The sequence below is a fragment of the Dromiciops gliroides genome, chromosome 5 (assembly GCF_019393635.1).
Source record: "Dromiciops gliroides isolate mDroGli1 chromosome 5, mDroGli1.pri, whole genome shotgun sequence".
Classification (NCBI taxonomy): domain Eukaryota; kingdom Metazoa; phylum Chordata; class Mammalia; order Microbiotheria; family Microbiotheriidae; genus Dromiciops; species Dromiciops gliroides.
The window spans coordinates 277,965,610-277,983,925 of record NC_057865.1 but is presented as its reverse complement, the minus strand read 5'-3'; the positions used below and the strand labels follow the sequence as shown (position 1 = coordinate 277,983,925).

Below are 18,316 nucleotides of genomic sequence, written 5' to 3'. Positions count from 1 at the left end.
GGGGGCAATCTGTAAACAGACAAGTTTCATAGGATCAAGGACTAGAGGATCATGAGATTTGGAGCTAGAAGAAAGCTAAGAGAGTTTGAATTATTGGTCTTCCATTAAAGACAGAGTAGATCTGCATCTTTGGAAATCACATTTCATCCAGCCATCTTAATGCATTTAAGTCTTTTGGTGAAGAGTTTATGAATATCTTGGGGGAATTTTAATAGGGGATTCTGGAGAAAAGGTTGAGAATTCCAATTTTTTATGATAATTATGTACAAAAGGTTGGTTTACAATTAGGAGACAGTGGTTGAAAGAACATTGGATTTAGATTCAGAAGACCTGATTTTGAATCCTGGCTGTCTTACCATCAAATGTTTGAGTTGTGTGATATGAGGCAGGTAATGAAATCTTTTTTTTTTTTTTTTTTTTTTAGTGAGGCAATTGGGGTTAAGTGACTTGCCCAGGGTCACACAGCTAGTAAGTGTTAAGTGTCTGAGGCCGGATTTGAACTCAGGAACTCCTGACTCCAGGGCCGGTACTCTATCCACTGTGCCACATAGCTGCCCCTAATGTAATCTTTCTAAGCCTCAGATTCCTCATCTGTAAAATAAGGAGGTTGATGAACTTTACCATGTTTGAAAATGGAAGATGTTACTCATATTTCACAGCATATTTCATAGAACCTGTTGTGTCTCCGTTTCTTCTTTATAAAATGGAAATAAAAATAATAATAATGTCATCTTCATGCATTGGTGGTCAGTGGCAGATGATATGACATATGCAAAGTGCTTTGCAAATATGAAAATCCTAATATGGCAACAACTACTAGTACTACTACTACAACTAGTAGTACTTCTACTACTACTACTACTACTACAACTACTATTTCTTCTACTACTACTCTTACCACCACCACTACTACTACTTGAAAGATAATTCCTCTAAGTTGGCAGTTAAATGAGACATTGCCATATAAAAGAAGACAACTAGAGAGACGTTACAAGTCCTAAAATTATCCCGAGAGGAATTCTTCCTCCTATGACTAGGTTTCATCAATCAGTGACATTTCTTGAGTTCACCTACCAATTCTATCTAAGAGATTCAGATGGAATACTTACCAATTTTGTTTTTTCCTTCTTCATATTTAATTCTTTGTAAAATGTGATGCACAATTCTACTTCTGGTGGCGTTGTTGAAGAACGTGTCTTTGTTGTGAATGATGAAGCTATATATACATACATAAAAACAGAAGTTTGAGGCATTAATTAGAGGCAAAGGTACAAAGACCACCCCTCTGGTTGAGCTGTAACAAAAGGGGGAGAACTGTTTAATTGACTTGACTGTATGTTATAGAGCCTTTAGTAGAAGGTAAGCTTTTGTTACAAGATGAAGTTGGGAAATGTGCCTTAGGCCAACTTTGGGAGGTGGAGTCGAAAATGAATTCGGACAATTTCCTTTGTCTCTCTCCAAGGTTCTCTCCTCAGACTTGGGAAACATCTGTTCTATCAGAGCCAGGAACCTTCAAGTCTGCTGGTGATGGCATTTTCTGAGCCTCTACTAGTGTCACAAAGTGACTTCTGAAGCAATTCCACTAATCCATCCACATATTACAAAGCAAGTATTTGTTGAGTACCCACGATGAGCCAGGCACTGGTGCTGGGATCTGGGATACACTTACAAAGAGTGAAAGCTGCAGGATTGTGTGGGGACCCATGTGGCCAGTCAGGCTCTCAGGGAATCCTGGGAGCAGCAGGGAATCTCCTTCTGCCCCAGGGAATCCTTGCTGGTACCTGGAAAGCTCACATTAACTCATGATGCTGAGGGAAGCAAGCCAAACCATGAGGACTATTTATGGCATAACAACAATACTGCAAGACCCAACAGCTAGGAAAAGCTTAAGAATTCTGATTAATGCCATGACCAACCATGACTCCAGAAGACCAGTGATAAGTAACACCACCCACTTCCAGATGGACTCAGGATACACAATGAGGCACACGTCTGGACATGGCCAATGTGGGAAATTATTTTGCTTGACTGCATATTTGTTGTGATGCTTTTGTCTTCTTTTTCTTTTTCTCATGGTATCAGGAGGAGGTAGAAAAGAGAGCAAACAAATATTTGTTAGTTAAAAACGTAAATAATGTTTGATTTAAAGTAGTTACAGGAAATTACTAGAGAGCACTGTAATAACTAGGGAAACTCATGGTACAGAGGAAAAGAGCATTGACTGTGGAACCAGAGGACCTTCATTCAAATCCTGCCTCTGTTACCAATGAAAACTTGGGTGATCTATTTAACTTCACTGGGCTTCAGTTTACTTATTGGTAAAATGAAGGAATTGGACTTGATGGGATCTAATGTCCCTCTTAACTTCCTGCCTGAGAGCATGACTCTGCCCCCACCTCTCCCCCATCCTGTCACCCTGGGGGAGAATGCTAGTGGAAAAGAGCTGAGCAACTGCCTCTGCTACCAGAACAGCCAATGCCTCGATAGACACATCTACTGAAGGCCCAGAAAAAAAAGTGAGCACTGTCCTGAGTGTTGTTAAATTATTCAATGGCAGAAATGGTTTTCAATGGAGAATTGTTGGTATATCGGTTTTATTTTCTCTATTCTAACCAAACTAGATTATTGGCCACCAGGGCAATTAGGTATTACTATCTAGCCTCCTGGTATACCCTGATGACCATGGGGCCCATACAACTGATCCTTAGTACAGGTGTGCTTAACATTTTGGGGGTCATAGCTCCCTTTGGCAGTCCAGTGAAGCCTACAGTCCTCTTTGCAGAGCAAAGCAAGTAAGTGCCAGGCCAGGGGGGCAGAGACTCCAACATGTGACAGCTCTCTTGGAAAAGCTCCTGAGACCACTTCTTGGGACTGCAGGGGAAGAGAGGAAATGCAGACGTAGTCTCAGATGAGACAACTTTGGCTTTATGCCCTTAGCTTTTTCATCTTATCTGAGACACATCATTACATTTTAATGCCAAATAGAGTGGGCATAAAGAATAAGACAACAAATAAAAAGGATGACTCTCTGATTTGCTGGGCAGGGTGATACCTGAAGCCTGATGAGTGAGACTAGACTGGAAAGACAATTTGGAGCTAAAGGCTCATTTTTAAAGCTCAGTTAAACAGCCTCTCCTTCCTTCTCTCTTAATAGGGCTATACCGAGTCCCTCTTGCTCAGGCGCATCATTATATATTAGGCTTCACTAAACAGCAATGATGGGATTTGAAAGCTTAATGATTTTTTTCTTCCTTAAATAGGAAGTATGGTGTGGGAGGTATGTGGTACAATGAATAGAGCTCTGGGTTTAGTGTCAGAGGCCACTGTTCAAATCTTGCCTCTGATAGAGCTTACTGATTCTACAACCATGGGCAAGTCACTGCACTGTCCTGGGCCTCTGGTACCTTATCTGTAAAATAAGGGAATTGAATTATATGGTTTCTGAGGTCCCTTCTAGGTCTGGATCTATGGTCCTGTGACCTGAATACCAGCCCCAGCTCTGCTTCTTAGGCTGAGAAAATCATAGGACAAAGTCAAAGGAATTTGTTCTGCCCATCCACATAGGAAATACCAAGTGGATGAAGAATATATATATATTCCAGAACTCAACATGTATTTGCATAGATACCCTATAAAACTTATCCAACAGTACATATGTCCGGGATAGTCATTAAAGATGGAAAATGAGTTATTTCTAGAGCTAAACTGGAGTAGGAGAGTGGGCTAGGTTGCTTAGGGCAAACTGCAAAGTTCCTTTCATGATGCCATGCTTCCTTTGAAAGCAAAGTCTCACCTTTCCAATCCCATTAACTTTACCACTGTTGCTTATATGTCAGCAAGAAATGCTGTAGAATTAAACGAGTAAGTGTTACACAGAGGGCAATGGGAGGCTGAGAGTGGGTGAGATCAAGATGTATCACAAAACCAATGAGGAGCTACAAAGAAGGTCCAAAGTAATAGATGTCATCAAACAATAACTCGACAGAAAGAGAAAATGGGTTAGTCATGTGTCAGGAGAAAATGGACAGACTCAGAGCTCCATTGATACCCTGGTAACTTCTGGAAAAGGTGAGGGAAGGTTCCCAACATAATGGGTGGACCTCCTGTAGCAAACTATGGAGAAGACAAAGACAAGAGTGGCACAGAACTGGGGCAGCATGGATGGGGTCTGAAGTGATATGTATCACTAAAGAGTATTCTTGAATTGATGGTATCACAAATTTATGTGAGTATCAACATATGATTTGCAAATGATTTCCCTAGAATGACCCTCTGAAGAATCACCCTATTTTACAGATGAAAAAAACTGAGTCTCAGTGGAGTGCAGTGACTTGTTCATGGTCATGAAGCTTGTGTTAGAGCTGGGACTTGAACACAGGCTCCAAGACTCAAGAATAAAAGTCTTCCCCACTGCCCTGCATTGCCTGCCTGCCTGCCTGCCTCCCCCCCCCTCTCTCCATTCCCCACTCCCCCCAACGGTATTACCAGAGAAGCTATTGCTGGGGATTGAAGGATGAATGGGCAAGTTGCCTACCTGAGCCTTCAATGACCAGGCTGAGCCCAGACATCAGTCATTCACCTACCCCACCACCCGAATTCCTGAACCCAGCTCCACTCCAAGTCCCAGATGGGAGGCTATTTTTTTTTTTTACCTTCCCAGGAGTAGAGCTGCTCTTATTTATTGGGAAGGAAGACACAATCAACTGTCTTAAGACTAGCAGACTGTCCTCTTCCTCTTTCTCCTCCTCCTTTACAAATCAGGGATTTAGATTCAAAGGTGAAACTTTGGTGAAAACTTCAAGATGGAGAAGACCATAAGACCTGATTCAGGACATGAACCACTAGATACTTCCTGAAGGAATCTAGAAAGTTTTGAAAAAGAATATAAAGTTTTGGGCAAACAACCAAAAACCTAAATCACTATCTCAGCTCAGGACTTGTTTTGTATCATGAATGGCCAGTCTGGTGAAGGCTATGGAGCCTTTCTCAGAAAAATGATTTTCAATGCATACAACAAAATACACAGGATTTCAAAAGTTACCAATGATATTGAAATAGCTACCAAAATAGTAAAACTAAACAACCAGACAAGTTTCCTGATTTAGGAATCCAGGGGGCATTTTTCTCATTGAGGCCAGCCAAAGGCAGGCTTTAGAGAGCAAAGGCAAATTTGGGAAACAAAGCCAGTTAAGATTTGATGGCTGAGAAAGGTCCCTGAACAGCAATGGAATGTACTGAATAAAGACTGATTAAAAAAAAACAAAACAGGGGGCGGCTAGGTGGTGCAGTGGATAAAGCACCGGCCCTGGATTCAGGAGGACCTGAGTTCAAATCCGGCCTCAGACACTTGACACTTACTAGCTGTGTGACCCTGGGCAAGTCACTTAACCCCCATTGCCCCGCAAAAAAAACCAAACCAAAACCAAACCAAAACCAAAACAAAACAAACAACCCCAAACCAACAACCACCAGTATCTGCCTGGAGTCTTGAAAATCCAACCAAGAAGACTTTAAACTAAAAAGGAAAGGGAGAGGAGAAAACTGACTGCAAATACCCACAATGCCATAGAGCAGACTCTGCAGGTTCTTAACCTGGCATTTGTGAATTTGGCCTTTGTGTCATATTTGATAACTAGATTCCCATGTAACTGGTTTTCTTTTTAATCCTCTGTATTTTATTTTTTACAGGAAGCTAGGTGCTACAGTGGATAGTGTCTAGCTTGGCTTGAGGAAGACCTCAGTTCAAATCTGGCCTTAGACACTTACCCTGTTTGCCTCAGTTTCCTCATCTGTAAAATGAGCTGGAGAAGGAAATGGCAAACCATTCCAGTATCTTTGTCAAGAAAACTTCTAAAAAGGATCAGGAAGAGTCAAACATGACTAAAAATGACCAAATGATAACAATAAATTTTATTTTATGTATTTAAAAATGTTACTCTGGGGGACAGCTAGGTGGCACAGTGGATAAAGCACTGGCCTTGGATTCAGGAAGACCTGACCTCAAATCCAGCCTCAGATACTTGACACTTAACTAGCTGTGTGACCCTGGGCAAGTCACTTAACCCTCATTGCTCTGCAAAAACAAACAAAAATGTTACTCTGAGAAGGGGTCCATAAGCTTTATCAGACAACCCAAGGACTTCATGACACAGAAAATTTTTAGAGCTCCTGCAATAAAGAGTATCTATAAAGGAAGAATTATAGCACTGAATCCATTGAGAAACACAAAAGTGAGAAAATCCAATAAGGAACCATCGATAAAAACTACAACTCCAGAAGTCTAAGCATAAACTTACTAAGGACTGGTTATAGATAAGAAATAATAGTAACAAAAATAGTATTTAGGCGCTATCGTTTTCTCCATTTTTTTGGGGGGGGGCAAGGCAATGAGGGTTAAGTGACTTGCCCAGGGTCACACAGCTAGTAAATGTCAAGTGTCTGAGGCCAGATTTGAACTCAGGTCCTCCTGGATCCAGGGCCAGTGCTTTATCCACTGCACCACCTAGCTGCCACCTCATTTTCTCCATTTTACAAAGGAGGAAGTTGAGGCAGAGATTAAGTGACTCGCCTAGAGTCACACAGCTAATGTGTCTGAGGCAGGATTTGAACTCAGGTCTTCCTGACACTCGAAACACTGCCACCTACCTGTCTCATATGAATAGCCACTAATGGCTTACTGTCATTTTGGAAGATTTCCTATGGAAGTCTACAGTGACCTGTGCTTGTTCCTTTGCTATTTAACATGTTTATAAGTGACTTGGGTGAAGAAACAGAGGTTGTTCTTACCAAATTTGCAGATGACACACACCTGGGAGGGGTTGATAATGTAATGGATGACAGGATCCAAGGCTAGAACACATGGCTAAATCTATTAAGATTATATTTTAGGAATGATGGATAAGCGTGAAGTCTTAGACCCAATAAAATGAAGTCCAAAGGTACAATGTATGGGCTACACAGCAACTCACCAGAAAACAATGATTTGTGGGTTTTAGCAGACTCCAAGCTAAGTAATAATAATAAAAGCTGGCATTTATAAGGGCAGCGAGGTAATGCAGTGGATAGAGTTCCAGGCCTGGAGTCATGAAGATCTAAGTTAAAATCCGGCCTCAGAAACCTCCTAGCTATGTGACCCTGGGCAAGTCACTTAACCCTGCTTGCTCAGTTTCCTCATCTGTAAAATGAGCTGGAAAAGAAAATGGCAAACCACTCTAGTAACTTGGCTAAGAAAACCCCAAATGGTGTTATGAAGAGTCAGACATGACTAAAACAAAGGAACAATAAAGCATTTATATAGTTTTGAAGATTGGCAAAGCACTTTATAAATGTTATCTCATTTAATCCTCACAGCAACCCTAGGAGGTTATCACCCCCATTTTACAGATAGGAAAAATAAGGCAGGTAGCAATTAAGTGACTTGCTCAGGGTCTATAAGTATCTGAAGCCATACTTGAGCTTAGTTCTTTCTGACTTTAGGTCCAGTTCTCTTCACTGCACAGCTGCCTCAATCTAAGGTCAATAGTATGATATGGTAGCCCCTACATCCAATGCAATCTTAGACTGGATTAAAAGTGGCATAGTATTTAGGGTTAGGGAGGTGATTGTGTTGTGGCATCCTGCCCTGGACACATCTAAGGTCTTATTTTCATTTCTGGATACTGCATATATCTCTGGATACTGTATTTCAGCAAGAACCTCTGCGAGGTGGAGGGTATTCAAAGGTAGACGACAAAGGTGGGGAAAGGCTCAAGATTACCCAAATTGGAGAGCAGTTGAAGGAAATGGACAAGTTTAACCTAGAAAAAAAAAAACCACCTAGAGGTACGTGGTAGGCACCCACCCTGCTTCCTTTAAGTCCTTGAATAGTTGACCAGCAGGATGAGAACTGTCTGTTCTGTGCGGTCCTACAGAGCAGAATTTGAAGCCTTAGGATCATAGCTTCCTAGCTAGAAGGGATCTAATTCAACCTCACAAGAACACAAGGGCTGTGATGAGACACCCTCACCTAGGAAAGATCCTCTGTAAAAGGAGAGGGAAATAGAAAGACAGTGGTTACTAATTTTGGTTGAAGCCATGAAGTTAAAGGGCACGTCAAAACCTCAGAAAGTATTTATAATCATGATGCCAACAAAGAAGGTTGTAGGGAAGAGAGACAGGACAAATCATCACCAGCCATTAAAAATCCGTACTCTAATGGCTTGATTTTGTTTGAACCCAAGTATGGGTTTTTAAAGGCAGGAGGTAGAAATGCTCCTAAACTGTACATGTAACCAAGCCCTCCAGGCATCAGAGTGAAGGTTAATTGCTTCAACAAGAATATTTACTTAATTAGACTTTGAACTAGAGATTTCATTTTTAACAAGGAGAAACAAAGGTGATACAGCCAACTCTCATATTGGTCTTGGAAATAATGAAAACCCAACCAGGAATGGAGCACCAAATTCATTTGAATCTTTCCCCCCAAATGTGGGACAAACCCGACACGCTGAGACTTTTCTGGGTTTTTGTTTCCCATTATGCATGAACTTCTCACTTGGGTTTTCTCTTAAATCCATTTGTTACCAGGAGAAGGGAGAGGAGAAGGAACAAGCAGATTGACGAGTGATGTAACAGGTAACATGCAAATATGCAGTTGTCTGGCAGAGGTAATTTGTCATGCTAAGTTCCTTTGTGGAACATGACAAGTTATTGAAATTGCCTCTAACAAGAGGCATCTTGGTAGCTGCAGAAACATAGACACATAAAGCAATTATTAAGTGTTTTCTATGCCCCAGTCACCGTGCTAAGTGCTGGGAATACAAATACAGACAAGACAGTCCCTGCTCTGGAGGAGTTTGCATTCCTTTTAAATTAATTTTTCCCAACTCCCAAACTCATGCTCTAACAGATGACAAGAACACAGAAAGAGCAGTAGGAAGGTGGGAAGGTAAGAAGGCTGGCGAGGAGGAGGATACATATACAACCTGGAGTCTAGAAGCTTGGGTTGGAATCCCAGCTGCTATGTACTAGCTTTATGATCATGGGTACATTGTTTAACTGTTCAGAGCCTCAATTTCCTTATCTGAAAAACGGGGCTAAGGAAACCTGAACTACTACTTCATGGGATTGTGATGAAGTAGGTTATACATCTAAAAACCTCATGGTCTGATGGAAAGAGCAGGGGCCTGGAATGAGAACAAACACTCAGATTTACTACCTGTGGGACCCTTGGGAAGTCACTTTGCCAACTCGGGCATCTGCTTTCTCACTCATCTGTAAAATGAGGGAGCCGGTGCCAGGCTGGCCTCTACATTCCTTGCTAGTTCAAGACCTATGGCTTCTGGGTTCCAGCCTTTTAATCTGTAAAATGACAGGGTTGGGCTGGAAGACTTCTGAGACCACTTCCAGCTTTAAATCTATGACCCCTTGATAGTATGTCTGACTCCAAACCTGAACACTCCCCTATATTTATGATCAATTCTGATTCTCTTCTGTACTAGAACCATAACTTTGTTGGGGGGAGAGGAGGGCAGGGTGGGTATATATAAGTCTACAAGTTGGTCATTCTCTAATCCTCCACCCCTTCTGATAATTCATTTGAAAAGGATGATCAAACTAAGGGGGAAAAAAAATCTCAGATTCTACACAAGTGGTCCAGGTACAGGTTAGTGAAGAGCAGGTCACATCAAATAAAGGAGGCACCAAGGTGGTACAAATACTGGGCTGTTGTGGAAATGTTTTGCATGACTGCACATGTATAATTTATATTGACTTGCTTGAGCTCAAGGCAGGGTGGGGAGGGAGGGAGGAAGAGAATTTGGAACACAAAATTTTAAAAATCAATGCGAAAATTTGTTTATACATGTAACTTGGGGAAAATCCTAAAAAAAAATTACAAATTATACAAATACTTGGACTGGGAGTCCAGACAACCTGAATTCAAATCCTGTTTCAGACAATCACTAGCTGTGTGACCCTGAGTAAGTCACTTAATCTCCGACTCAATTGTCTCAACTGCAAAATGGGGCTAATAATAGCATGACCTCACAGAGTTGTTGCAGGGATCAAATGCAATAACACGCATAAGTGCTTTGCAAATTTAAAAGATCTATATAAATGCTATCATCATCATTATTATCACTACCACCACGTAGAGTACACTAACCTTGGAATCAGTAAGAACAATGTTTAAATACCACTTGTACTTAGCACCTGGCACAGTGCTTTGCACAAAGGAAACACATAGTAAATGATTGTTGATTAATTACCATGTAACCCTGAGTAAGTGACTTAGCCTGTCTGTCTCAGGTAATTCTCTAGGAGCCATTTACTCAATACTAGATGAGTTGAGATCTACTTTAATAGAGACAGTGTCCATAAAGGTACTTCTTCATATAGATGAAACTCCCAGTCCTTTGCCTATAACTCAGGTTAGGGTTTAGTAGTAGATGGGACCAGAAGAGATAAACAAAAGTGGGCATTTCACTCTGAAGACAGATTGTGATGACAGAAGCAGCCTTGAAATCCATCAGAGTGGATTTTAATAAACCCATCTGTCTATTGACCTGTTTACCTGTTCAGCAATTCCCAAAGTGTAGGACTCATTTAGCAACATCAAAACAATGTGAAATCTCAACATCTGAGCAAATGAGGACTCACCGAGAGGAAGTGCTGACTGTCATATTTTATACGTTTTGTATATTTATACTTTTATTCAAAGCGTAACTTATCCACAACCAAAGAAACTGCAAGGTTCAATGAAGAGAAGAAACACTAGGTGACAGAATCAAAAGAACTGGGTTCCAATCTCATCTCTTTCTCTTACTAACCTCATGATCTTGGCCAAGTCTCTTACCTTCTCTGAGCCTGAATTTCCTCATCTATGAAATGGGGATCAAAGACAATGTTCATTACCTACATGATAGGATTATTGTGAGGACTGAATGAGCCCTGTATAGAAAGAGCTAGATTAGTTCAGTCTTCTCTTCCTCCTTTTCCCCTCTTTACTGTTCCATATCCCTCCCTCCTATCCATCCATCCATCCATCCATCCATCCATCCAGGCTATTTTGCTATTAGTCATGCTGATCCCCATTCTGTACCAGCAACCTATGCACCAGACCTCCAGAATCCAGGCCTCCCAATCCCTGGGAGAAATTAATTGATTCAGCTCTGGAATCCTGCCTGATGGCTGAGCTGGATTAAGTGGTGATAAGGGGAGTACAAACTTGTCTTGCCCAATTCATAAGTCACTGGGCCCAGTCTGATAAGACTCTCAGACATTTCCTCCAATCATAGAGTCAAGCCATTTGGTCATCTGCTCTGCCAGGGCATACCCCTATTTTTCCTTCCTTTCCAACTCTTGCAAACAATGGTACTGTTGTTTTTAGAATAGATGTGACTAATTGACTGTCCTATAGATTAAGTAATTATCCCTGTGATTCCCCAGACCAAACCCCCCCTTTCCTGGCTACCATTCTCCCACATGTACATGGCAGGGGTGAGGGTGTGTGTGGGGGGGACTCAAGATGATGAACCTGAGATCATGTGAATATCAGGTAAAGGAACTGAGCATGTATAGTCTGGGGAAGAGAATACTCGGGCTGACATCAAGGGCAGGGAAGGACAGTTCCCAGCACTTATCAAAGTATCTGGCACATAATAAGTGTTTTTTTTCCCTTCCATCCATCCATTCTTAGTCTGGACATGTTATTTCAGCAGTGCAGGGACCTTCCATCACAGAAATTCCCTCTACTGATTCAGAATCCATCTAATTTAGAATGATAGCTGCCTGAGGAAGATTAGAATTAAGCCATTTGTCCAAGGTGATACCACTAAGCTATGTTGGATGCAGGAGCTGAATGCAAATCTTCAGGTTTGAAATCTGGCCGTCTATCTGCTACATCAGGCTATCTCTAGTCTTATTATCCACACTCATTAGCACGCCTACTCAATGTATGTGGATACTAGAAGGGTTTAAGGATCCCCAAACAGTCTTCTTTTATGAATTACTCGGATAAAGACATAGCTGGAATACTGAACAAACCTGTAGATGACACAAACTAAACAGGATACAAAAATATCTTCATAGGCTAGAACACTGGGCCAAGGCTAATATGGTAAAATCTAACAGAAAAACATAAACTTTCACATGGGGTTCAAAAAATTAATTTCATGAATACAATATGTATGAGACATGGCTAGATATCAGTTTATCGAAAACTATTTGGGCTTTTTGCGGGGAGGGCGGGGAGAACACTAGGGTATGGATGAGCCAACACTGTGATAAAGTAGTAAAAATTTTAAAAAACCACATTCATGCATTGTTAGGCTACTTGGAGAGGCAGAGTTTCCAGGAGGAATAAGGGGGCAAGAGTCTTGCTGTGCTCTGCACTAGTCAGAATCTATCTGTGGTTGATCTTTAGTTCTGGAGGTCATATTTTAGGAAGGACATGGATAATTTAATGTCAATGATGGGGATGGGGGTCAGGACTCAAGATGATGAATCTGAGATCATGTGAATATCAGGTAAAGGAACTGAGCATGAATAGCCTGGGGAAGAGAAGACTCAGGCTGAGTTGAAGTATATGAATATGTGTCAAGTGGAAGAACAAGTAGACTTATTCTAGGAGCCCCCTAGGGAACAAATAGGGTGGGTGAGGTGAAGTCACGAGGAGGCAAATTTAGGCTTTCTGGTTTAGAAAAAATCCTAATAATGAAAGCTATTTCAAAATGTAATGAGCTCATTTGAGAAGAGAGAATATTCTCAAATGGTCAAGTTAAGAATCACTAACTAATCTGGTATGTTCTAGTTATTATCTAATGAACCTGTTATGTTTAATTCATTGTGTTCTAGGTATGGTGCTAAGCACTGGGGATACAAAGGCATCAAGGAGCTCCCAATCTTATGGGGGGGAGATGACACACAAACAAAAATATGCAAACAAGATGCATACAGGAAAGTTTCCAAGAGAAGACACCAGCATTGAGGTGGATCAGGAAAGGCTTCTTGGGACTTCAGCTGAGATGGGAAGAAGGAAGAACTAGGATATGGGGGATGATGCAGGGAGTCAGGAATTTGAATAGCTTGGGCAAACACAATCAAGGAGGTCAGACTCACTGGGTCCCAGAGACCATGGAGGGGAACAAATTGAAATGAGGACATAGGCTGAATGATCACTGCCAGATATTCTCAGGAGCAGTTTTTACACCCCCTCCCCCCAATTGGTTGCATTGCATTGTATGGCTGCTGACATAGTTTGCAATTCTATAATTTTGTAGACTCCTAGCCCAGGCTGCCCCTCAGTGGTAAGGCCATGCTCACTTGCATGGAAAGCTAAACTATCTTGCTAAAAAAGTGCATTCTTCCTACTTTTGGGTTGAAGAAGTTTCATTCCATTTGACTCTTCCCTTATTCTTTATTCTTCTTTTTTATAAGGCAATTGGGGTTAAGTGACTTGCCCAGGCTCACATAGCTAGCAAGTATCTGAGGCTGGATTTGAACTCAGGTCCTCCAGACTCCAGGATCAGTACCCTATGCACTACAGTGCCACCTAGCTGCTCCTATTTTGACTACTCATAAAATGGAACATTCAGATGATTTTTACTTTGGACAAATCGAATACCTTTTTGTCTCCAGTCTGAAATACCAGACTTGGCCTCAGGGTGTTTCTACGCCCTGAGGACACAAAAATAAAATAAAACAATCAGTGCCCTCAAAGAGTTAACATCAGTTTGGTAGTCAAAATTACCTTCCTTATGAGACATTGGTGAATAGCTTCTTTGCATGGGGGCAGATTTAACATATTTAAGTAACATCATTCTACTCTACAATGCCTTTCGCCAGTGAGGTTTTATACGGGCTCATCATGTAGGAGCAACTCCTTTTAAAATTCCTTTAGAGACAAGATAAGGGAGGGATACAATGGATGAGTGATTTGGGGTAAGGGGGCGGGGGTTGTTCAGAAGCAATACATCACAGAGTACAGGTTAGCTATTGTGGTTTCCTGATACCAGGAGTAGAGGTTTCTCCTTTTGACTTGCTGTCTTGCTTTCTGAAGAAGAGCTCAGTAAATAACATCCCAATGAACAGAAAGCCCAGCTCCTACAAAAACTGCGGACTGCATAATTTGTTTAATTTCCATAACAATCCCAAACTTTCTTGAGCTCATCTGGGTCTCCCCAGCCAGCACAAATCGATACAAAACAACCAGAATCCTTTTGGAGGCCAATAAAGAATGAACAAAAAGTAATAAAACAAGTGTTTTGAGATAGTTTGCTGTCATTGGGGGCAGAAAAATGAAACATTCAATCTGACCTAAATGAACCTCAACCTCCCTTCTCCTTTCCTGACGGACTTCTCTAAAGCTTTGAGATCAATAAAAATAAACACGGCTGAAGAGGCCAGATTGCCAAATGCACCTGCTAGATGATTTGATCGATCCTAGGTATCCGTTTTGTGTGTTTACAAAGTTAAATATGAACACTTTACTGATGGCTACAGCAAAAATGTGCCTTTAATATGTGAATGATATTTGGCTTATGACAATGAGACTCGTGCTCAGGGTAGGCAGGGGAAAGAGCTCTGCCCAGGTTCTGACACAGAGGAACAGGGTTCATATCCTACCTGGGACACTCTCTGTGTGGCTTCGGGTAAATCATTTCCCAGGGTCTTGTTTTTTTTTCAAAAGTAAAACGAAGGGGTTGGACTAGAAGATTTCAAAGGCCCTTTCCAGTTCAAAATCTGTGATTCTAGGATTTTCAAGCAAACAGTATGTCTCTATGTAACCCTCCCCCCCATTTCCCTTTCATCACCAACTAAACTCTTTCAAAGCACTCCCTAGCTTTGGTCAAGTTCTGAAGCTGAGTGGCTTCTATTTGCTTCTCTCCTCAGGCCTCTGCTCAGGACTATTCTGTCCCCATCCCCATCCCCATTCCCATCTTCCCTTCCCTTTGATAGACTTCCCCAAACCTAGGCATCTAAGTGATCTGGTACCTTTATTTGTTTTAAGTCATTAATGGCTAAACACATTCCTCTTTTTAGATATCTCCATCCTCCTGTCCGCCGCCGATTCAAATCTAGACCTGTAACGAAACCTTGGACTCTATTTCCCTCATTTTGCAAAGGAGGAAACTGAGGTCCAAAGACAGAACCAGATACATACAAATGTATTTCAGGCAGCTAGTCTGTAATACAAATGTCGGTCCTGCTCCAGATACAAAGTTTGCAGCATCCCCGCCCCAAACAAACAGAGAGAGAGAGAAACCAGCTATTGAGAGGCAGTGCTGTCCAGCAAGGAGAGAGTCAGTCTCAGCTAGCCTTGGGTTGAGACCTGCCTCTGACATAAACCCTAGACAACTCTCTAAGCCTGGTGTGAGGTAGATCCCTATAGGCCTTTATACCAATGACAGGTTCACACTTGCTGACTCCTTTGTAAGTGCAGTAAGAATGTGCTAAGTGCATGGCTATTTCTTTTCCTCCTCTTCCCCCTCCTCCTCCTCGTCCTCCTCTCCTTTTTCTTTTTCTCCATGCCTGCCCATGTATGCATCATTCTTAGGATTTCCTAGGTACGTCTCTGGATCTATGCCCTCATTGGTATGGACACTCTCTCCAGAGGTGCAGATCACAATCTCCAATCTGGTGTCTTTGTACCACATGCACTTCTCAGCTAGTCCATCTCACAGGTTCTCCATAGAAGCTTTACTCAGTGCACTGGGAGCCTTGCCCTGGGTTCGTTTTACCTCGAGGGCAGCCCCGCACCATGCCCAGACTCTGCACTTTATCCCTTGCTCTTCTCACCACACAAAAGCAGACTCTCTTTTTTCTACCCACATGTGTGTGAGCTAAAGGCATCTACTCCACCTTTCCCTTGGTGATTTGCTAGAGAGAGGCAGCATGGAGTTGGGAATTCCAACTCTGCGTTTGACAGAACTGTAGCATCACAGACTTAGAACTTTCCAACAGAAATGGTTTCCTTTCTAATCCAATGTGTTTTATTTGATACATTTAACAACATTATTCAGAGAAGCGGCCAGTGGGCTTCATCAGACTGTTAGAGGGTTCCATGACATAAAACCAGCTAAGAACATATGTTCTAGTCTACTCTCATTTTACAAACGAAGAAACTGAGGCCCATGGAGGTTAAATGACTTGCCCAAAGGCACGTAGTAATAAGTGATAGAAGTGGGATTTGAACACATTTTCTGATTCCAGATCCAGGGCTTTCCCTCCATTCCACATTGCCTTTCTTACTACTTGTTTGACTACTGACAAAAGTCACTTAACTTTGCTCATCTTCGGGGTAGCTAGGTGGCGCAGTGGATAAAGCACAGACCCAGGATTCAGGAGGACCTGAGTTCAAATCTGCCCTCAGACACTTGACACTTACTAGCTGTGTGACCCTGGGCAAGTCACTTAATCCTCATTGCCCCGAAAAAACAAACAAACAACAACAACAAAAAACCACTTTGCTCATCTTCAAATATCTCATCTGTAAAATGGGAATAATCATAGCACCTTACTCATATGGTTGTTAAGAGGACCAGATGAGGCAACCTATGTAAAACGCTTTACAGACTTTAAAGGGAACTGCTGAAATGGGAACTACTATACTACCACTCCTCTCCACCCTCACCATTACTGCTCCTACTGATGGTCAACTTGTGGCTTTGCAAATCCTTTGGGGTCTCCTGAAATTTTAGTTCTTTTGAGCTCCTTGTTTTCCACAATTTTCAGCCTTATAGCCCAATACCAGTGAATGGACATATGAATGAAAAAGCATTTATTAATCACTTACTATGTGCCAAGCACATGGTTTAAAGAGATGAGCTGTTTCCATAGGGAGCAGCTTGGGAATCAATGAAACTCTGGGCAATTTCCCAAATGGGACCTGGCTTGATTTTTTCTTCCTATTTAAATTTGGGCTCAGGTTGTGGTCCATCTGCAGTGCCTGTCAGAGGTCCACAGACTGATAAGCACAATGAGGCAATTGAGAAGGATTTTGATGGAGGAGTTATAATTAGGCTGGAGCAAAAGGCTGCATTGCCCTTTGGAAAATGTGGATCCTAAGCTTTCATCTTAAACAAAGGCTTATCTTTTTAGTGCCAGTCATCTTCTGGTGATGTTGGACAGATGCTGTTCTTTGAAGGTGTCGAGTTGAGGGTCACTCAAAAGGCGACAGAGGAATATGGTGGATGTAAGCAGACTGCAGCCTGCTACAAAGGAGGAATTATTCCGAAGTGGTTTGGAGGAGGATATCTTTGGAGAAATGTCTAACCAGAAAAAAGCAAGAACAAGGAACCACCACTGGACAGCCTGCACATTCCCCTGGTAGTTAATTAAACAATGTGAAGAGAGTACAAAGAAGGTCCCCATCATGTTGGGAGGGTCCCAAGTGACACATTTATGGGAAGACATGGATAGGTTTGGCATGTCTTTCTGCCTGGGTAGTGAGTCTCACTGTAGGAGGGAGTTCATGCTCTGAGATCAGGGATCCATTGGAGAATCAGAACCAAGAACAGGGAAGGAGAGGGGAGAGGAGATGGAGAGACAACATGGTTCAGTGGATAGAGAGCTGACACCTGGGTTCTAGCTGTGCCTCTAACACACACTGGCTGTGTGACCCTGGGCAAGTCACCTAACCACTCAGCACTCTAGCATACTCTCTAAGAACATATGTTGCAGAGAAGGTGGCAATGTGCATGGGTAGCAAGAGTTTCTTCACTTGGGAGTTCCCTATACCAGTGAAATTTGTAGCAATGTGTAAGCATGTATAAAATTCAGCACTGGATCTATTTGGAAGTATTAGCCTTGCAGAATACATTCAGACATGTAAACATATGTAATGTATAGGATACACATACTTACATTTATATATACTTTGAATTATTTTGAAACCTTTTCCACAGATAGATTTAATATATTTCTATATGCTGTATTTGTATTTCTTTCTTACTGTGTTTCTATTTCTCTCTCTCTTTCTGTATGTATCTATCTACCTATCTACCTACAGAGTATACATAGTTCATCCATACACACACACATAATTTCTCATATTGTGTGGCTATTTATAAATATATACATATACATACACATATGCATATACACGTGTGCCTATGTTCTTACTGGTGTTGCCAAGAAAATCCCAAACGGGGTCTCAAAGAGTTAAACATGACCAAAATGACTGAACAACATCTTAATGTAGATGAGAAGCAATATGATGCATGCAATAGATAGCTCTCTTTAAAGCTAGGAAAACCTGGGTTCTGTCTTGCATTTGATCCTCAGTGCCCAGACTAGATCACATTTGGAAAAGTGCCCAGAATTTCAAATATCCCAA

At 41.7% G+C, this 18,316-nt stretch overlaps 1 protein-coding gene across 5 annotated transcripts in view; it reads right to left on the bottom strand.

Moving 5' to 3' along the window:
* ANO4 (anoctamin 4) overlaps positions 1-18,316 on the bottom strand; it is a 444,684-nt gene that overhangs the window by 83,425 nt on the left and 342,943 nt on the right. For all 5 annotated transcript variants that reach the window (XM_043969145.1, XM_043969146.1, XM_043969147.1 and 2 more), the window contains one exon: positions 1,110-1,216. In XM_043969145.1, the coding sequence (XP_043825080.1) occupies positions 1,110-1,216 (107 nt within the window). The remainder of the gene's footprint in view (positions 1-1,109; positions 1,217-18,316) is intronic.